The 20,762-nt window shown below is 39.0% G+C and overlaps 3 protein-coding genes and 1 long non-coding RNA gene across 17 annotated transcripts in view; 2 read left to right on the top strand and 2 right to left on the bottom strand.

The window, feature by feature from the left end:
- The window catches only part of LOC149713206 (cytoplasmic dynein 1 intermediate chain 1-like), a 29,635-nt gene extending 28,785 nt beyond the window's left edge, over positions 1 to 850 (bottom strand). For 3 of the 5 annotated variants that reach the window (XM_089847090.1, XM_089847094.1, XM_089847101.1), the window contains exons 1-2: positions 404 to 850; positions 187 to 286 (exon numbers count right to left, since the gene is read on the bottom strand). In XM_089847090.1, coding sequence (XP_089703216.1) covers positions 187 to 286; positions 404 to 502 — 199 coding nt within the window. In that variant the 5' untranslated portion in view covers positions 503 to 850. The remainder of the gene's footprint in view (positions 1 to 186; positions 287 to 403) is intronic. The other 2 variants (XM_089847096.1, XM_089847108.1) reach the window with 1 other exon arrangement.
- A 314-nt stretch (positions 851 to 1,164) lies between these two features.
- On the top strand, positions 1,165 to 4,507 carry LOC149713205 (uncharacterized). 2 transcript variants are annotated; one of them, XR_016370916.1, is made up of 3 exons: positions 1,165 to 1,321; positions 1,418 to 1,957; positions 2,037 to 4,507. It is a non-coding gene; the product is annotated as an uncharacterized LOC149713205 (long non-coding RNA). The 2 variants fall into 2 exon arrangements; XR_016370915.1 differs by having other exon boundaries at positions 1,165 to 1,957.
- On the bottom strand, positions 2,954 to 8,369 carry LOC149713204 (uncharacterized). 8 transcript variants are annotated; one of them, XM_089847133.1, is made up of 4 exons: positions 8,140 to 8,369; positions 6,983 to 7,018; positions 5,657 to 6,712; positions 2,954 to 4,775 (listed from the first exon to the last, which is right to left on the bottom strand). In XM_089847133.1, exon 4 carries the CDS (start codon positions 4,756 to 4,758, stop codon positions 3,040 to 3,042), a length of 1,719 nt encoding a protein of 572 aa, XP_089703259.1. In that variant the 5' UTR covers positions 4,759 to 4,775; positions 5,657 to 6,712; positions 6,983 to 7,018; positions 8,140 to 8,369; the 3' UTR covers positions 2,954 to 3,039. The 8 variants fall into 8 exon arrangements, with proteins under 8 accessions (XP_089703259.1, XP_089703262.1, XP_089703270.1 ...); XM_089847136.1 differs by lacking the exon at positions 5,657 to 6,712 and having other exon boundaries at positions 6,983 to 7,042; positions 8,104 to 8,369; XM_089847144.1 differs by lacking the exon at positions 5,657 to 6,712.
- Positions 8,370 to 12,695: 4,326 nt separating this feature from the next.
- On the top strand, positions 12,696 to 18,117 carry LOC149713203 (deoxyuridine 5'-triphosphate nucleotidohydrolase-like). Of its 2 annotated transcripts, XR_016370914.1 has the most exons (4): positions 12,696 to 13,683; positions 13,748 to 13,920; positions 13,994 to 14,120; positions 14,196 to 18,117. XR_016370914.1 is itself a non-coding variant. In XM_089847173.1 (3 exons), exons 1-3 carry the CDS (start codon positions 13,503 to 13,505, stop codon positions 14,045 to 14,047), a joined length of 408 nt encoding a protein of 135 aa, XP_089703299.1. In that variant the 5' UTR covers positions 12,696 to 13,502; the 3' UTR covers positions 14,048 to 18,117. The 2 variants fall into 2 exon arrangements, 1 of the variants encoding a protein (XP_089703299.1); XM_089847173.1 differs by having other exon boundaries at positions 13,994 to 18,117.
- The last annotated feature ends 2,645 nt before the right edge of the window (positions 18,118 to 20,762 follow it).

Below are 20,762 nucleotides of genomic sequence, written 5' to 3'. Positions count from 1 at the left end.
TTGACGCAAATTTCCCTGATTTCCCTGAATTTTACTAAAAATTCTAAATTTCCCTGAATTTTCCATGAAGTTTTTGTCAACTATTTATTTCCCTGATTTTTCCAGGTTTTCCCGGTTTGTATGAACCCTGCTAGTCCCTCTACCTTGTATCACCCTTTTTTCACTATAAAGACAGTCACAACATACCTGATAATGTGTGAATGCCAACTGACATAAGTAGGTCATCTGGATCAATTTTTTCAGTTTTAATTTTGAAACTACTTCCACCAGAAGAATCTTCAACTAACTAAAGAACAATTAAACATCACGTTTTATTTCTATAGGGTAATGGCAGTCCTCTGCCTTCGACTGTATTAAGCTCTATGGGGAAATAACATGGGGTGCCATTAGTCTATGTACGCACCTTTTTGGCTTCTAGTTCTCGTTTCTTCCGTTCTTTTTCTTCTCTTATCTGGGCAAGTTTTGCCTTTTTCCTCTCCAACTCCGCACGCCGATCGGCCATTTTCAAGCTGCTGAAATTCAGAGCCAAGGTGAAGGTTTAAACAGCGGTAATATTTGAGGCCAAGTTGCTATGTGGCCAGTGATTCTGGTTTCTGGTTGAAATTCAGAAACCCAGGGTGGCTAAGGCTTAGAACTTCATTACGTATACATTGAAATATCAAGATGAATAGAACTTTGTATTTATAGTAACAAGTTAATTCAGTAGCTTCCTGAAGAATTCGTACTTCTAAAATTCACTTCTATTCATGGAGTTAAATAATATATACGCAACTTCCAAATTAAAAGTATTCTATTCGGCTATTCGCTGTCAAAAAACTCTTGTGTGAGTTGTGACAGGATTCTCACTTCTCAGACAGTGCATAGCCCACTCGATCACTCGATCGGCGTCGCAAGCTGCTCCACCAGCGTGGGAAATAAGGCGGTGGCCCAGGGCAAATGACCAGTTTAAAAATTAAATCGAAAGGGGGTCAGTGGACCACTGGACCACTAAGAAAATTGAAGGGTTTCCAGAGTCCAGACATTAGCCAATATATTGTAATTATCCACTTCTTCAGTTTAGCAGACGACGCGCCCTGGTCAGTGGTCATGGACCAGTTTATTTATTCCAGGGCAAAGGCGTCGCTGGCCCAATGTCCAGTTTCAAAAAAATCCTTATTTCTCACCCTGTGCTCCACCGACCGGACAGCTTGCTCCCGTCCAAGCAAGCCGACTGGTCCCAGCTCCCAATATGGATAATGCCAAAAATCTATATTTTTTAGAAAGTTCGGTGACTCTAATTAAATATGCCTTAGTTTCAAATTATTGGGTTGTTTCTCGAGTGGTATCTAACATCTAGAATATTTAATTCCGTTTCATAGGATTAAATATTAAGTTATAGAGAATAATATGGGGCTTTTATAAAATGTCTTCTATATAGGGGAAGCGCCATCGGATCCCCTACAAGTTGACTTTCCTTACGAACTCCAGTTTTGGCTTGGCGAAGGCAGGAGACATTTATGGGCGGGATTGATAAGTGCACTTATAAATCCCGCCCACTAGCCTTTGCCAAGCCAAAACTGGAGTACAGGGGGGAAAGTCGCCTTGTAGGGGACCCACTGGACCCGCGCTTTGCTATAAGACAAATGTTGGCTCCTGTGGCTACCCAAACATGCTGGCTTATCTTCAACACAATAATTTTCCTGAACTCGTAAATGGGGCGGAGCTAAAACTAGCCTTTGCTAAGTTTAGTGAGCCAATCAACTCCACCTCTCAGCTTTGGGAGCATCTAGTGGCATTTCTTCGAACTGAAGTTGAAACTTGCTATAAGCACTGATTGTATTGTAAAAAATCCAGTGAATTTTCGTGGGGAAAGAAATTTGGGAATTAGGAATTTAATTTAAATCTGGGAGTAGAGAGCAAATGCGCAATTATTACTAAGTTGCCTTTTTAGTTTTTACCGAGGAAAGTCGTACCATATGTGGGTAGAACCATTATTTTGCAACAAAATAACAAAATATTTAGCATAATTTATTCAAAAATTCTTTGTTTTACCGAAGGGCATGAACTTCCGATGGCAACACAACAAAATTACCAGCAAAATTTTTTCAAAAATAAAATTTTATTTCGAAATAGTACAACATGATTTAACAGCTGCATAAAAGTCTAAAAGGGCTTCATTTCTTCTAAAAGATATAAACATTAGGTGCTTGCAAAGGTTAAAAATCTAAAATAAGAATAGATAAAGGTAAATAAATTCGCTTACGCCGGTACAATGCTTTTTATTTAAAATATGAAATTAAAATGTTATATATAGAATACCGAGATAAAATTCACGATATGAAAATAATTTGTTATTTAACCATCGAAGGAAAGAAATTGTTCATAAACTTCGATGTGATCACCAATAAAAACGCAGACGTTTTAGTTGACGACCTGGGCTATGTTTAAAACTCAATATGTACACACTTCAGCGAATTTAATTCATAAATTGAATGTGAAGAGATGGAGAAGTTAAAAAAGTGACTTTCACCGACCTTTCTGCATAGCGTTGCATCTGGCGGACTCTTTGTGATCTAAAAAGCTTGGGTGCACAATAAACCTTTGGTCGTAATGTGTGTGCCAACAAATACAATTTCTCTGCGAAAAACATGCATAAAAATATACTCAAACGATATTAAAAATCAAAACAGAAGCGAATTTCGTCGATAAATTAAACGCTTCACAGAATACATCGAGCGCCATGAAGCATGAGATATGATAAATGTTGCGAGCGATAGGACAAAAGTGACGTGTGAATTAGGGTAGCATACGTACCATGAACACTTCATAAGCTTGAAGAAAGGCTGTATATATTTGTTTGGATGTGAAACTTGAACTTTTCAAGTTTCTTTTTATGGTACTCGATATAGTTTCCGAAATGTTTCACTATGCATTTACGTTGAAGTTTATTGACCTTTTCACCAAAACTACTTAATGGCAAGTTATATGTTTATTTTAATTTTCTTTTTATATATGAGGTAGTTTTATGTTTTCATTCCCGTAATAACAAACCATAAAATATTAAATGACAGGATTCAAATTAACTTTAAAAACTTCGTATAGGTAAGGTGGTTCTTTCAATCTGATATAATGGCACCCATGGTAGTTTCCCAATTCTTCAAGTCTCTTTATAATAATCGAACACTTTCTAGCACATACAAAATTACGATTGTGGTCAACCGCGTCAGATAATTCTGAACCATTATTGCTGAAGTCATCCATTGAGTTATTCAAATTAATACTGCTAATTTCGTTTTCTACTTTAACTCTGCTCCTTTCCATACTGGAGTCATCTTTACATGAATTTTGGCTGCAATTTTGAGGACATTTGTTTTCGTGTTCCTTCAATTCATCAGATTTTCTGGTAAGATAGCCGCAATTAAACTTGCACTTGAAACTCCACATGCTGGATAAAGTCATTTGGACCGATTTTAACACGTTTCTTTTGGTTGAGATAGTCGACTTCGTTATTTGTTCTTTTGATTTCCTAACAAAACCATCAACTTTTGAGGAACCATATGGCGTGTTTTCTAAAGTATCATTAGGTTCGTCTGGATCTGATTCAGAATGTCCTGGTTTGTCGTCATATTTGGGGTTACCTCGCGTAACTCTTCCATCGGTTAAATTTGCACTTGCGGGTTCGTCAGGATCGGACTCCGAATTGCGCTGACTTGGTACATTTTTACCGGATAAAATCAAAGAACTATTCTTTGAAGTACGTTTATCGCTCTTTTTGTCTGTTTTCGCAATTTTTCGAATTGATTTCAACTCGTCAATATTGGAAACGACCCGTTTTCTTTTCGCTCTAGATCGATCCACTATCTTTCGTTCAGTTTTGCTATTAGTTTTATTAGATTCGTCAGAATGGAGTTTAGAAAGGTGAGATTTTAAAGACTCCTTCCATTTCGACGCAAACTCGCAAAAATCGCACTTAAAAGGTTTCTCGTCACTGTGAGTCACGACGTGTTTCTTCAAATTACCCTTGTCTCGGCAAGCAAATTCGCAATGCTCGCATTTGTACGGAAGTTTGCCAGTGTGAACTAACTTATGATATTTAATAGCGTTATCATAATTTGTCTGGAAAGTGCAATGTTTGCACTTGAACCTTCCCTTCCCCTCATGAGTCAATAAGTGGTACTTTAACTTGTTACTCTGTAAGAATCCCTTTTGGCAGATGTCACACTTAAATGGTTTATCCGCAAGATGGGTTTTTTTGTGGTGGTACAGTGTACTTCGCGTGGCAAATGTCATATGACAATTTTCACACTCGTAGTCAAGTTTGCCTTTGTGAGTTTGTAAGTGCACGTTTAGATGTCCTTTTTGTCGGAAACTTGCATTGCAAGTTTTACAAATATGCGGCTTCTCGCCTGTATGAATTGAACTGTGATGTTTTAATAAGAATGACGTCGCGGCGACGTATTCGCATTTGTTGCATTTGAATCTCTTTTTCTCGTGACGCACTTTAATGTGGCTGTCCAACGCGCCATCGGTGAAGAATCTGTTCCCGCACTTAGCGCATTCGTACGGCCTTTCGCCCAAATGTTTTAGTTTGTGCGTTTTAAACGACTGGGGAAAAATGCACGCAAAATCGCACTCATCACATTTGAATTTCAGTGTTTTCGAATGTTGGTAAGAGTGAGTTTTAAAAGTTTGTTTCCATTTTGTAGCAAAACTGCAGTGTTTGCATTTAAAGACTTTATCCAGAATGATTTTCTTAAAAGTTTTCTTAGCGGACGTCATTTTGCGACACGACTAATCTGAAATAGGCGATTTTAGTGGAAATTAACGTAAAAATAAATTAAAATAAGGTAATTAATGATAATATTAATATATATATTGTAAAATGTATTGGTTCTATTGCGATTAAGCCCATCTGCTTATAACAGACTATATTACAGACGACTATTGACAAAACAAAACAAGTTGATAAAGTACTATGGGGTCGATGGTGGCGACACCAATTTGGACAAATTTCTCAGGGCTCTTCTTTCGTTTGACAGACTATAACAACACTGCACTGAAGTTTAAGCTAAGAGAGGAGGAAGGCATATCTGCTACACTGTTGCTTCGGGTCTTAGAGTCAGCAAGTGACAATAGCTTTTCCATGTAATTTTCGAGTGTTTTGTTATGGTTTTGGTAAGTGCACATAAATTGAAAAATAAAGTGTTTAACAACTTTATAAACACGTGGCAAAAGTGAAATTCCAGTTTTAAACTTAAGTGATGCGTGAAGTGACTGTCACAAGTCCATTAAAAAGGGACTAAAAGAAGGCAATGGCGAGTGGTTAAAATTATTAGAAATATGTCACATAAAACATGACAGCACAGACTCCACAGGGTGTGGTACTGGACACCTAGTTCTTGTTTTTCGCGAGATTGAATGCTAATTCCCGAAAAGGTAGGTTTCAAAATAAACCACGCCACTCAAAAAAGGTTTCAATTTTTAGAGTGGATAAATTATTAAATAGATTACCCGCTCTGAAACCTTTTCAGTATAATAGCACAGATTGAAACACGCCTTTCATGTCCACGCATAAGTTTATTACATGTGTAAGTCCATAGTATAAATAAGCCTAGCTCTATCCAATCGCTGGTGCCTTCTTTGGAGTCCCTTTAAAGTAATTCCACCAGTTTTTTACCTCTCTGTATTATATTAGACGTGCCTGTCTTTCTGTGTGTGTGTTCTTGTGTCTGTCACCGCGTTCGCTGTTGCCAAATCGGAGAAAACGTGTTAATTCCCAATTACAGGATTACGTTCGCAGTTCACAAACATTATGTACGATATTTTTACATTCAAAATCCCTGACTTTTCCAGGTTATCCCTGACCATTTTAAGTTTTTTACCAGAGCCCACTTTACACACCTGGCTCATATACAGGGTGTTTGTGAAAAGTCCATCAATAATGAAAGGGCGTATTTATTGGGCCATTTTGAGTCGAAAATGTTCTATGACATTTAGCCGTCCGAGCCACGGTTTTCGAGTTATGATTTGAATATTTTAGGGATGACCCCTTCATTAAATTAGCGCTGTCTTTCAATTTCTAAATTAAATTTAAGGGGTCATCCGTAAATTACTCCAATCATAACTTGAAAACAGTGGCCCGGACGGAAAAATGTCATAGAACATTTTCGACTCAAAATGGCCCAATAAATACGCCCTTTCATTATTGATGGACCTTTCACAAACACCCTGTATAGCATGACTCGAAGCATGGTTTGATATACCAAACGAAATCCCTGACATATCCCTCATTTTTTTAGGAATTTTTTTTAAATCCCAGAATTTTCCCCCTATTTTCCATATCCCTGACTTATCCAGATTCCGTACGAACCCTGGTTATCTATCTCACTTAAGCATCAATCATCAACAACCCTTTCACCTTCATCCCCTAATTCATCATCCATACATTAGTTATTGACTATCCCACTTAGACACCAATCTGTACTGATTGTCTTCTAACAACACCACCATGCACAAGTCTTCATCTATACCACATAGACACCAATCTGCAACATTGGCATCTACTCCATTATCATTGTTAGGGTTAAAGATGATTAAAATTGGGGGTACGATTTTACTTTACCTAACTAACCAAACCATCACTCTATTCTGAAAAACTTTGAAATTTTCAAGGTTGTAGACCACCTGGCGGTGGGTTTGAAATTATTTCACCATTTTTTAAGCTCCCCCTTGTCTAATTAGTCAGAAACCAGTGTTGGTTGGGTTTTTTTAACAGAATGAAAGCTATATAAGCCCCTCCTCCTGGTATGTTTTTTAGCACTAATGGAAGGTAGCCTGACGTTGCATGACGTAGTACTGCCAGGTCCCTATTTGGGACGTGTCCTCTTATGGAGAATTATTAATGGTTCAGAATGAGCCGAAAATTAAATACACATTAAATGAATAACATTAGGTTCTCTATTGAACCAATAGTCATGACCACTATAGTCTGATCGAGCAATACCTTCAATTCTTTAGTTCATATTTTCTTACAGTGCAGCTAGGGATAATTTATCTTATTATAGGGTCAGCGTGCCTAACTTTGGACAGCTGCAACTTTAGACACTTTTATTATAAAAATCATATTTAATTACTGGATGCATCAAATTGATAATGAAATAGCTTATTTTAAAGCTTAGAATGTGAGGAATTTAGAAAAAAATACTTCAAAGTCGTAGAATAACATCCGACTACGTTACGAGCCAAATTAGCCCACTCCCCAAACTCGTCCATTTAAATTACGGCCAAATTTGACGGGGGTCAACCCTTTGGTCCCGGGAAATAAGGTTTGACGAAAATTAGAGAAATCATACCTGAACAAACTAGAAACCATTCGAAAGAGCAACTTTTTGGCTTCATAATCCGTATTTTATACACTGTCTTACGCGGGAAATTCGACGAAATATTCAGCTTTAAAAACACCTGGGCAAATTTCTAACTTTGGACACTTTCATGCTGGCCGATTTCTCCGTTTGTTAACACTAATTAACTCGCGATATTAGCCTTTTTTAGAGTTTAAAACAATAAGGGACACGTCCTCAGTTTGTTAAAATTGTTACGCGGCAAACAGCGCGCCAAAATTAAAGGCTAGAGCAGACGGCGCGATTCTCTCCGCGCCGACCCCGCGTTTCGGTTCGATTCGGATCATTAATAACATAAGTTAATTAACTTATGTTAATAATAATATTTAATAAAGTTTGTTTTAAAGAAATTTCTGATTTTTTATATATTTTAGGCATACGTCTAGGTCGGCCTAAGCCTATATTTTTACTTTTGAAATTGTGATTCGCCTAATGCGTCCCCAAGTCACCCTTTTTTCGCTGTCCAAAGTTAGGAAGGGGTGTCCAAAGTTAGGAAGGGGGCGTCCAAAGTTACATAGAAGTGTCCAAAGTTGAGCACGAATTCGGCCTTCGGGGAACTCTACTTTGTGAAAAATGTATTCCATTTAAAAAGTTGAAAACTTGTGAGAATGTGTCTTAAGAATGCTTCTCTCCATTGCTTTTTTAATTTTGAGTCTAACATATAAGCAACGGAAGTTATTCAAGGTTATGCAAAAAGTGTCCACAGTTATGCATACTGACCCTATTTGCAATAACGTAAAACTCCTACAAACATTCTTACGTGAATTCAAACGCCAATGCTCCTGGTTACCAAATTTTAATTACGCCTAGGCTAGTCCTCACTCCTCACCATTATTTGAGGTATCCTAACATTGAAAGGTTTAATAGCGAATTCCACTGACTGCTCTCGGAGCGCTCCCATGGAGCAATAAATATAGGAGACCCTGATTTAGCAAAAACAGTCTTTAACGAAGCCGAGAGCTACTTCTCCCATTTATATGGCTCCATGGGAGCGCTCCGCGAGCAGTCAGTGGAAATCGCTATAAAAGGCGTGTCTTACGGGTACTAGCAGACAAACCGACTACCCCTCCCCCCACCTTTTTTTTTTTTTGGTATAGTCGGCTCAAGGATGGCTGTGCATTATTATTGAGGTTTAGTGGTGCTCCAGGCTTGAAGGAGAGAGTAATATAAGAAAAATAACTAAAGTCATTATTTAGACTTTAATGCGAATAAAAGACACTACCATTTCTTTCATTGAATCATTTAGAAAAGCACATATATTTTTGAAAGGCACAAGAGTGGTGCTTAGTCTATTGAAGTCTAATGCACTTTCTAGGTTGAGTGTCTTATCCCTTTTATAAAGCCCCTGCATGTTGGAAACATCTCTCAGAGAAGAAAGGTTCCCTCTCAGCTCTCACGTTTTCTCAAGTCGCCGACGACGCCGACACGCCGCCATTACCGATAGATCTTTCCAAAGTGAGGACGCGTCCCTTTACAGTAGAAATTAGGGAAGACTTTACGTGATGTTCAGTTATTTAAATTGAATAAAATCTAGCGTATGAAGTTCCGAGAGAAGTGCGGACTTCTCTGAGAAGCCTTAATGCGCTCTCGGAACAATTTTAGTGACGGTACGGAATCCTGTTTAAGTTCAAATAGATTGTTAAAGGAAACCTTCGATCTTTCGAAATCAAGTAGAACCCGGCTATATAATTTTAAATATTTTTAAAATTTTTCTATGACGTCCCATGTTGGGGTGTGTCGCATATAAGCCATAACGCACTGTTGTATGCTAAATATAACTTGAAACCTTTCTCTTGTTTCGAAATGCATCTGGGAAATTGAAACCTTTGCTTGGTTTCGACAAGCATCTTTTGGGGATTTGAAATCTTTGCTTGGTTTCGACAAGCATCTGGGGGATTTGAAACCTTAATTTGCTTGGTTTCGGCAAGCATCTGGGGGATTTGAAATCTTTGCTTGGTTTCGGCAAGCATCTGGGGGATTTGAAATCTTTGCTTGGTTTCGGCAAGCATCTGGGGGATTTGAAATCTTTGCTTGGTTTCGGCAAGCATCTGTGGGATTTGAAACCTTTGCTTGGTTTCGGCCAGCATCTGGGGATTTGAAACCTTAATTTGCTTGGTTTCGACAAGCATCTGGGGGATTTGAAACCTTAATTTGCTTGGTTTCGACAAGCATCTGGGGGATTTGAAACCTTTGCTTGGTTTCGGTCAGCATCTGGGGGATTTGAAACCTTTGCTTGGTTTCGGCCAGCATCTGGGGGATTTGAAACCTTTGCTTGGTTTCGGTCAGCATCTGGGGGATTTGAAACCTTTGCTTGGTTTCGGCCAGCATCTGGGGGATTTGAAACCTTTGCTTGGTTTCGACAAGCATCTGGGGGATTTGAAACCTTAATTTGCTTGGTTACGACAAGCATCTGGGGGATTTGAAACCTTAATTTGCTTGGTTACGACAAGCATCTGGGGGATTTGAAACCTTTGCTTGGTTTCGGCCAGCATCTGGGGGATTTGAAACCTTTGCTTGGTTTCGGCCAGCATCTGGGGGATTTGAAACCTTTGCTTGGTTTCGGCCAGCATCTGGGGGATTTGAAACCTTTGCTTGGTTTCGGCCAGCATCTGGGGGATTTGAAACCTTTGCTAAGTTTCGGCCAGCATCTGGGGATTTGAAACCTTTGCTTGGTTTCGGCAAGCATCTGGGGGATTTGAAACCTTAATTTGCTTGGTTTCGACAAGCATCCGGGGGATTTGAAACCTTTGCTTGGTTTCGGCCAGCATCTGGGGGATTTGAAACCTTTGCTTGGTTTCGGCCAGCATCTGGGGATTTGAAACCTTTGCTTGGTTTCGGCAAGCATCTGGGGGATTTGATACCTTTGCTTGGTTTCGGCAAGCATCTGGGGGATTTGATACCTTTGCTTGGTTTCGACAAGCATCTGGGGGATTTGAAACCTTTGCTCGGTTTCGACAAGCATCTGGGGGATTTGAAACCTTTGCTTTTTTCGGCCAGCATCTGGGGGATTTGAAACCTTTGCTTGGTTTCGGTCAGCATCTGGGGGATTTCAAACCTTTGCTTGGTTTCGGTCAGCATCTGGGGGATTTGAAACCTTTGCTTGGTTTCGGTCAGCATCTGGGGGATTTGAAACCTTTGCTTGGTTTCGGCCAGCATCTGGGGGATTTGAAACCTTTGCTTGGTTTTGGGCAGCATCTAGGGGAATTTGAAACCTTAATTTGCTTGGTTACGGCCAGCATCTGGGGGATTTGAAACCTTTGCTTGGTTTCGGCCAGTATCTGGGGATTTGAAACCTTTGCTTGGTTTCGGCAAGCATCTGGGGGATTTGAAACCTTTGCTTGGTTTCGGCAAGCACCTGGGGGATTTGACACCTTTGCTTGGTTTCGGCGAGCATCTGGGGAATTCGAAATCTTAATTTGCTTTTAGCGTCTTGGGGATTTGAAACTTTTGCTTGGTTATCGAAACTGAAAATACCATGGCTGACGTGAAGCTGCCATTAAAATGAATTTCGAAGCTATTGTTGACAATGTGCCGTTACTAAACTCGGTCCAAAGGAGGGTTTATGATCACATGGATCACTTCTCCCAAGAGCTAGAAAAATTCGCAAACATAATGCCCTTTTTTGTCGGTAACGGGTGGCGCTGGCAAATCTTTTCTTGTTGACATTCGCCAACACTGTAAGCCGACGTTTTCAAAATGGTGCTAGCGTCGCCATTTCCTCAACAACGGGTTTGGTGGTGTTAAATGTTTATGAAATGAATGTTGTCGGTAGATCATGCTCGTATCGCCAAATGCCATTCCCTGAGTTCTCTGTTAATATGAGCATTATGAAAGAAAGTTTGGGAAATTTAAAGCTAATTGATGAAATTTCTTTGGTTTAATCAGTGCTACTAACTCAACGTTCACTAGAGGCTGAACGCATTTTGGGAAATGAACCAACCATTTGGTAGCGTTGTTTCTATCCTTTCTTTGGGACAATTTTTCCAATTGCATCGGAGGAAATGATAATTGGAAGTTTCTTAAATACAATTAACTTACACAAAAATTTATACAAGCCAACGATAAAAGTTATGTCGACATTCTAAGCAGAGTTAGAATTGAAAATATTTCCGACACTGATGTTGCAACCTTGGACAGTAGATTGGTTGCTTTAGGAAAATACACCGATGTGGCTATGGAGCTTTTCATTAAGCTGTGCAATAAAAGGTTTCACCTAATTTGTTTGATGCCTAAATTAGCCATGTGTGAAAAATTCAACTATGAAATGCATCGAGAAAGTTGAAGCACTCCTTGTCAGGATAAACTCGCTGACTATGACAAAAAAATTAATAAAGGCTCAATGAACCATCCAAAATGGGCGGTTTTGAAGAGCAGGTCAGTTCTTTCCGTTGGCTGGTGCACTATGGTCAGAAAAAATAACAGTTTTGAAAGGGGCGTTGTAAATGGTACGATGGGCTTCGAAACTGGATTCAAGAAGGACGAAATGCGAAACTACACTAGTATTTTTCTTGGAGTCGATCATGAACTGAGTAACAACGACGAGAAATTTAGCATAAAATATTTGCTCATGGAAAACATTTACGTTAAGCGCTCCCAGTTCCCCGTCACTCTGGCGTACGCTGTTAAGTTACACAAAAGCCAAGGCATGAGTTTAAAATGCGCCATTATGGATTTGAGTCCGAATTTATTTTTAACGGGCATGGCGTACCGCGTACGTTGCTTTATCGAGAGTGACGCCCTTAGCCGGACTACGATCCAACTTAAATTACGGCGGGTGGACGAGGCATTTGGAGTATAACAGGTTTTGCAAAAACTATAGGCCGTATCTGCCTCTTTTGGAAATAACAGTCGAAACAAAGGCGAGGATAAGAGATGTGATGAAATGGCGCAAGAAATACCGAAGAAAAAATGAAAAAGCCATCAGATTTTGTATATTGAAAGGTTTTGCTAACAATGATAAAGTAACATGCTTTTCTAATAGCCCAAGTTATGAGAATTGGTTAAATCTTTCAATTTATCGTCCATATGCAAACGGATTACTCTTATAAGTGCCCGAGTTAAGAGAATTTGTTAAGTCTTACAATTTATCCTCCGTATGCAAACGGATTACTCGAACACGCTAAAGACTTTTTGTCAAGGTCGCGAAACGTTACCAAATGCCCCAAATGTCTAGTTGAACAAAATTCGGAAAATATTGTTGAAAGCAACATTTTTCAATCTTCCACTAAAAAACCAAGATAAAGTTTCGAAGAAAAAATGTCACTTTGAAAACAAGATGCTTTTTAAAAGTAAAGGAGTAATTATTCACAAAGGCGAATCGTTGGCCGAGAGACATTATGTGAACTTTGTACAGGTGGACAACGGCTGGTACGAGGTCAGTTAGTTATGCAATGATTAGAAAAAGCGAGAGATTCGTCAGTAACTTGACTGACTTCAATTTCCTACTTTTGGAAAGAGTTCAGACATTTTAAAAGGAGTGTAACATGATGCCCGAGTCCATATTAGTAGTGAAAAAAAGGGGGGTCTGGGACACCGCGCCCCTTTGTTAAACTCCATAGGGTTCCACTTGTCTCCCCATGTTAAACCCCATAGGGTTCCACCCCGGAACCCTATGGGAACCCCATGTTACGGGGGAACCCTATGGGGAACCCCATGGGTACCAGAGCCCTACGGGAACCCCATGTTATGAGTGGAACCCTATGGGAACCCCACGGGGTACCGGAGCCCTATGGGAACCCCATGTTATGAGTGGAACCCTATGGCGAACCCCATGTTGTACCCGAGCCCTATAGGAAGGAACCCCATGTTATGAGTGAAACCCTATGAGGAACCCCATGGGGTACCAGCGCCCTACGGGAACCCCATGTTATGAGTAGAACCCTATGGAACCCACCCCCGCTGGAACTCCATTGGAACCCTATGGAAGCACCCCGTAGGGTACCCATTAACTGACACCCCTATGGGGGGGTTGTATGACGTAACGATCGGGGGACGCTCTTTTGTCGTAAAAAAGGATGAGCTAGGTATTTTATGTCGGGTCACGTTCGGTTTCTCAAAATAATTTAAGTATCGGAAAGAAAAATCGCACGTGAGAAAATTTTTATTTGCGCTACAAACGTCGACATGAACACTCTAGAAGTTGTTAAGCTTTCCCAAAACGCAATTATTCCAACTAGAGGGTCTGCTAATTCAGCCGGACTCGATTTGTATTCTCCTCGAAATTATGAAATTCCTCCTCAATCAACTATTTTGATAGAAACAGATCTTCAAATACGTGCTCCTATTAATTGCTACGCTCGTATTGGTATGTTGTCACGCTATCTTCCTAAAAAAGAGCATAATTTTTAAAGTTTTATACGATTTTTAAGCTGAACGCTCAGGCTTGGCGTTAAAAAAGCAAATTGCTGTCAGAGGCGGAGTTATAGATCGGGATTATACCGGTAATGTTGGGGTTATCTTGTTTAATCATCGTAAGAAGGGAGATCGTATTGCTCAACTAATTTGTGAAGTTATTGTGTCTCCCGTTTTGGTAGTACGTGAGGTAAAAGTGTTAAACTATGTATTTTCGAAAACGATTTAAAAATCAGAGCATAACCTAATTTTCTTCGTTCAAGTCTCTCGAAATGACTGATAGAGGTGTGAATGGTTTCGGCTCAACAGGAAAATGATATATATTACGCATTCAAATATTATCAGGACTATCATGTTGCGATTTCCTTTTCATAATTCATATTTATTTAAGTAAATTTAAATCTTAAATCATAAAGTGTCTCTACGAACCACTTAAAATTAAATACATTACATACATTATTTTAGAACCGAAAAAATGGGAAGTGTCCTGTGTATTAGGGTTGGTGTATTTTATATGATGTAAAAATAGGGGCACATGTTGTAAAGAAAGGTTTAACATGGAATTTAATAAAAAATTTATTTCGGAAACTACATTTTTCATAATTCAGTAAAAAGTTTTTTTATTCTCTTGGCTGACTTCCTTGACCTCGAAAAAGTCTCGAAACAGGAGGGCTCTAGCTCGCTCATGTAACAAGATGAATGTCTCGAGTTTCCTCACCTAATGAAGAAATAGAGGAAACATGAAATAGGTCTAACCATCTAATTAAATGACGGAGAGAGATAAAACATACATGGATGAAGCTTACCCCTCCTCCTATTTTACTTCGCAATCGATCCATGTTCGGGTGGTAGGATAGGGAAACGTCGACGGAGGAAATTTCCGGTTTCAGATCGAATTTAACAACAAATCCGATATGAATGGACCGCACCAACAACTAAGACAAAAGAAACTTAGTCACGATTTTAAATTTATAATATAAATGAATGTTATTGATCAGTTCCTACCTCCAAATCTCGGATCGTGAAATTTCCTGGATCTGCTCTCCCCGATATTGGGCCTAGGGTGGCCGTGTATCTCACTATTGCCTTGGTTTCATTTTCAACTTGCAGACTGCCCGCCATTTTTTGCTTATTGGTCTTTTAAGTTTCGAATCTTATTAGAGAATGATGGTTCTTAAAGGAAGGACCGATGCTTTTTATACTTTATAGCAAGAATGGGGGAAATAGTTTAGTATATAATATACAAAATCTGAAATAATTCAAAACCCACCTACAACATGAGACGTTTACTTAATCCTTATCGAGGTATTTTAGTCACGGTGGAAAGCGGTAACTATCCATTATTAACTCACCCACAACTATTAATCCGACACATTTTGGTGTTTAATAAAGCGAGAAAACGTTTCGACAATAATATTGAACGTGAAAATAGAAATATTTCTAACACGATGTGTAAAAATTTAAGGAACTTATTTCCACTACAGATTCAAAGTTAAATCCGATTTTTTTATGAATTATTTGATTGCGCTTTAGAAAAGTTGCGGAAATAGCATAATTTAATTTGGAAAAAATCTAACTCGCTTAATACGCTTACTTAATCCTTACCGAGGTATTTTAGTCATGATGGGGAAAGATAACTATTTTACGACGTGAAATCACTAGTTAATAATCTCACTTTGAACTACTATCGTACGTGGTCAAATGAGATATTTTAATATAGTATATACACATAATCGGTGTTTTCCACGATAGATCACGTATGACCGATCGTAAAAATTCCGATATACATTGAAAACCCGAGGAAATAATATACATTATTAACTCACCCTCAACGATTAATCCCGAGACCCACCCCCTCATCATATTTCAACGTTTATTGATAATGAAAAAAGTTCGTTTCGACAATATACCCGTGATTTATAATATTGAGCGTGAGAATAGAATAAACTATTTCTTATACGATGTTGCGAGATTTAAACAGCTTATTTCTACTATGAATTCGAAGCTAGGTCCGAGTTTTAAAAATAATTTAAGAAAAAAGAAACTAGACATTAGGAAGTGAAATCGTGAAACTAGACATTAGGAAGTGAAATCGTATAGAACTAGTCCAGTATAACTCTGGAGGACATAAAAGTGAAGGCTGATATTAAAAGCTTTCAGTCTTCTACAATTATTCAACGCGTTAACATCACCCAAAAGGGCTCAAGAGCCTCTAATTTGGTAATTGGATGTTTTTTTCATTTTACCGAATAATCTGTTATATTTATATAGCTTTTTATAGTGTTAATGATTTGACGTCCAATTACAGCGCCGATTTTTACAACATAGACGTAGCCGATCGCGTGTTTCATGACAATAAAAGTGGCTTTGACATATTGTTTAAAGCACCATTAGGATCAACATATAGAAAGAAAGATGGAACTTTGGTCAAATACGCTACTATTTCCAGACAAAACAACAATGGAAATATGTTCTTAAACATACGCTCTTTCCGTTATTCGTCCGAAATCGGAAGATGGCTACCAACACATGATGGTGTAGTTTTGACCGACGCACACATCGCGAAATTTTATGAAGCGAAAGAAAATATCAGACTTTCTAAATCATTTAGAGGTCATAACAATTTACTTTTGACACCCGCTCAATTAATATACCCACTGTTGGACCATAATAACGATGGAGCGTGGTTAACTGTTTTAAACGTGGGTGTTGAACATAATGTTGCTATAACGCGTCAGAAAAAAAAATCGTGTAATATAACCGGGATAATGATGACCCCTGACGAATGGAATTATTTAAAATATTTAATTCCAACTATACATTCATATTTTTCCCACCTAAATTGACGGAGGACTTTGAAGCCCAACAAACGTTGGCGTATCTCCTCACAAGGGAAATAAATTAAATAGCGGAGACTTCGTGTGTTGGTTGTCAAAACTCGTTCGTTAAAATGCAATTTATCGATATAACAAAGTTAAAACGATCCTCGTAGGGTATTATATATATATTACGGTTAAAAGACAAAAATAAACTTTTTTTCACCATTGTAAGTCTTTTATGCAAAGCTTCGTCTCGAGTCGTTTTCTTGATAAGGAAGTTATAGTCCGAGTTTTCCGAAGTAACGTATACTGAAGATTCGTTAGGTACATTGAGCGTCTGTTGTCCGAGAATGAATGGGCAGTCTGTTTTTCGTTTACCAATTCCGAGGTTGTCCATACTTGAAGCGTACCGTGACAGAAAAAGCATCTAAGTGTCTCTTCGGCTCGTACTAAATAAAACCCGCCTTGTACTAGTTCGGTGACGTCCACGATTGGAAAGTTTTTAAACAGGCTTTTTCCGAATTCATGCTGTATTCAGCATATCACGGTTCTTGGGATCCTTGAATATTTCATTGATGAAGGTATCCAAAACCGCCTTTTGAATTACAGTCTTTGGAACACGAAACTCTATATAATCAGATCTGGCGTGGGGTGGAACGTCGTGACCTTTGTCTTCGATTGGCACGTTATTTGTTGGGAGTCAACAGTTGAATTGACTACTAGGGAAATGACGCTTGTGTTCTTCGTGAACAGCATCCCGAGGTTTCCAATCTTTTAATATACCGTGACAAAAATAACACTCGACGGTATCGTTACCAAATGTATATAAATTAAAAAATCCGTCGCTAGCTAGATCTCTAGGGTTTGTATACGGCGCTTTCCAGTGATAGAAACTTACACGTCTTTTCGCTTCGACGTTCATACTGGGTTATGACGTCCAACGGTTTTCCAAACTGCTTATAGAACTCGAACAAAGCATATAACAATATAACAACCCCCCCTACCAAAGGTTTAAATTCTTCGCCAAGACCCGTTCGTCTATTGAACAATTGCCCCCTGAAAGAGGCCAGATGGCAACTCAAACTATAACCGACCCCCACCCCCTCCCTAAAACCTAAACTCAAACTATAACCGACCCACACCCCCTCCAGAAAACTAAACTCACACTAGAACTAGAACCGACCCCTCCCTAAAAAATAAACTCAAACTTGACCTAGTAACGCGATTGGTTGGATTAGTCGCGGCCCCTCAATTGCACCCCAAGACGAATCAAAAATAATACGTGTCTAGACTTATGTTCCCGTCTATTCAACAATTCCATGAATGAGGCCTGATGGTAACTCAAGCTAGAACTAAATTTCTTTAAGTGTGTCAAGGTTACATCATGTCGGTTTTATTAGAATGAAGCCCATTCGTCTAGGTTCCTTAACAACACCCCCGACTAAGCAAATGGGGTCCTTACAAAATAATACGTGTCCAGACACGTTCGCTCTCCGCGCTAGACAAAAAACACTTGTTTAAAACTAATGTGTGTATATTGAAAAAATAAAATAATTTTTAGACAAAAAGACATTTATTAATTTTTACATATAAAATTTGTTAAGTGTATCAAGATTACTTGAAATATTAATTTCGGTTTTATTAGAATGGGCACATCTGGCATAAATTAATGTCTTTTCAAAGGCGCAAGTCTTTCAGGTCCGGCGGATCGTGTTAATCCCGGGTAGGTACTTTGTGTACTACTGATTTCTGAAAATGTGTTATCTTACATAATATACAATATAAAAATAATAATAATAATTAGTAGTATGTGAAGTAATTGAGAAAAAGATCTTTTATAATTTTGTTAAAAATTTTAATTCTATTCGCGCAATGCAAAAACTGCAGTGCGGTTTTCATTTTTGGAAGTGAACCTATTTAACAATTTTTCCAAATCAAGTTCATCAGTAAGATTGTTATAAACGTGCAATATCGCGATGTTGTTCAGACGAACTTGACTCATTGTCGATCTTAGGTAAGTCTTTAGTCTGCGTGAGACTGAAAAACTTTGTTCATTCGAACAAGATGATCCAGGAATCCCAACAAAGCGTACAAACTCTGGTATTTTTGGTCTCCTCATTTTGCCTTTTGAAAAGTTGCAAAAACATGTCTCTATCACTGAGCAGTCTTTCTTCGTCAAATTCATCCTTATAAAAGTTTGTAATATTTTGAATATCTGTGAGTTGTCCCAAGGTGAATCGTTCCAACGATTTAAAGAAGTGAGCGGAATCGTTGTCGAATCGACTTTTTAATGACACGAGTACTTGGTCGTACACTTCAAAGTAAGATTTTCGGAAAAATCTTGAGGGTTTTTGAATATAAGATTTTCGCTCCTACATTGGTCGATGCGTTTAGGAATTTTTCGCTGACGTGGGAATTGTGGAGCTCGTTCATTTCAGCCAGTTGCTCTTCCGCCAAATTTCTTCGAATTTTGAATCTCGAGTACATTTCAAAACGTCGGCAACAGCTTCTATCTTCCCATAAGATTCAATAACACATAGATTAGATTTTTGTAGATCTGCTTTCAAAATTTCAACGCGATCAAAAATTTCTATCATCATTGCTAAATACAAAATACACTCAAACAATTCCATGTAAGTGTAAAATCCAGAAGAAGTCCTAGCGTGGTTCGTCAGAGTTGATTTTTTGCCGAAACATTTTTGGCATTCCTGGCACTGGTAGCGCTTCTCATCGACGTGCTGGTGGCGCCGGATATGAGCTCGCCATGTCGGCTTGCTCTTGAAATTGCGACCGCAAACTTTCGTCGGGCTCATTTGAATTCTAGCTTCCAAGACTCGTGGATTACAGGAGTGTGCCACGACTCCCAGCATTAATAGCGCTATCCACTTCTCTCTTCACAGAACGATCGTATAAAAATGCCATAAGCTTCTGAAAATTTGCTCTTACTGATTTAAGAGATTGTATTCTAGCTACCCATCTGTTAAAAAACATAAATTGGTGTTCACCGACAGGATAGGGATATAAACACCGCACGGGAAGAGAAGCAATGTCCGCGATGGTGGCTTTCGGGCACCATCAGATCGTGAACTATTAGGTTCAGACGGTCTGAAAGAAAGGCGACTTTGCAGTCGCCCTTGGAGAAGATAAAGTAGGCCCCTTGAAGAGCAGCGGCGAGGCATTCGTCGATTTTGCTGTATGACGTATAGCCCGCGTCCCAATCCAGTTGGTGTAGATTGCGCGTTACCCATTGGTTCTGGCGCTGTTTTGAAATGGCGACGTAAGATTTGTTGTAGGGTGGCGCAAATGTCCAGGAAACGGTGGCCGGCTTTGATTCGATGGTGGTTACGGCTAGTTCTTTGACGATTAGATCCGTAGTACCGTCACTAAGAGTACGCCCGTTTAGATATTCTAGTTCGATAACGGCGGACTTCATAACTAAAGGAGGATGACTGTTTTAAACCGAACAGGGGCTGGATATGAAGCCTCAAACCGCCGTTGGGCTTCTTTTTTTTGAATTGGTAAATAAACTTTTAAATTAATAAATTAATTTAGACGGAAGCCATAGGGGACTGTTTTGAAATTGTCTAGTATACGGATTTTATCGACCGTAGCTCTATGAACTTTGTGAGTGTCTACAGAGACAAGCATGTGATTTGGAAGTCGAGTAATGTGCCTCTGAATTGGAACGGTTATCGGTAAAATGGGCTTGTCTAAATCGACGCCTACTAATCCTTTTATAATTTCGTCATTGATTAGTTTCTCGTTAGAGACATTAAGGCGAAACCCTTTAACCTTGGTTGTATTAAACCTCTTGCCAGAGTCAGGATCTGTTACCCAGTAGCTGAAGTTTTCGCATCCGCCACTGAAAATGGAATCAATGTACGCGTTTTTACCGTAACCTTCCAATTCGTTGGTCATTTCTCCCAGAAATTTACCAGTTTCTTTTAGCGTTGTCCCCAGCGGGGAAATGTAGATCAGGAAATCTGTATCACAATAAAGACATTTATCCCCCCACCATTTCCAGATATTCTAGTAAACATAATCTAGCCATAGCCGTTGTATAGCAAGCTATGGAGACATAGGTATGCTTCAAAACGACGTCAGCCTAGGTCGTTCGAACCAATTTCTTGATTAATGGTCAAAACGCTTTTTACTTCAACGTCAGGGCTACTTAAGAGTTCGTAAAGTCTACGAGGTTCTTTGATAATTTCCG

Source organism: Phalangium opilio, unplaced genomic scaffold, assembly GCF_054372755.1.
Source record: "Phalangium opilio isolate 3A_F unplaced genomic scaffold, DU_Popi_V2 ptg000009l_1, whole genome shotgun sequence".
NCBI lineage: Eukaryota > Metazoa > Arthropoda > Arachnida > Opiliones > Phalangiidae > Phalangium > Phalangium opilio.
The sequence above is the reverse complement of the archived record's forward strand: the minus strand, read 5'-3'. Positions and strand labels throughout refer to the sequence as shown.

What these genes read in the sequence shown, in the direction of transcription:
- LOC149713204 (XM_089847136.1), bottom strand. Translation starts at nt 4,758, where the DNA reads ATGACGTCCGCTAAGAAAACTTTTAAGAAAATCATTCTGGATAAAGTC.
- LOC149713203 (XM_089847173.1), top strand. Translation starts at nt 13,503, where the DNA reads ATGAACACTCTAGAAGTTGTTAAGCTTTCCCAAAACGCAATTATTCCA. An exon ending in TAATTGCTACGCTCGTATTG is followed by an intron (nt 13,684 to 13,747) that starts GTATGTTGTCAC and finishes ACGATTTTTAAG; the next exon opens with CTGAACGCTCAGGCTTGGCG. An exon ending in CCGTTTTGGTAGTACGTGAG is followed by an intron (nt 13,921 to 13,993) that starts GTAAAAGTGTTA and finishes TCTTCGTTCAAG; the next exon opens with TCTCTCGAAATGACTGATAG.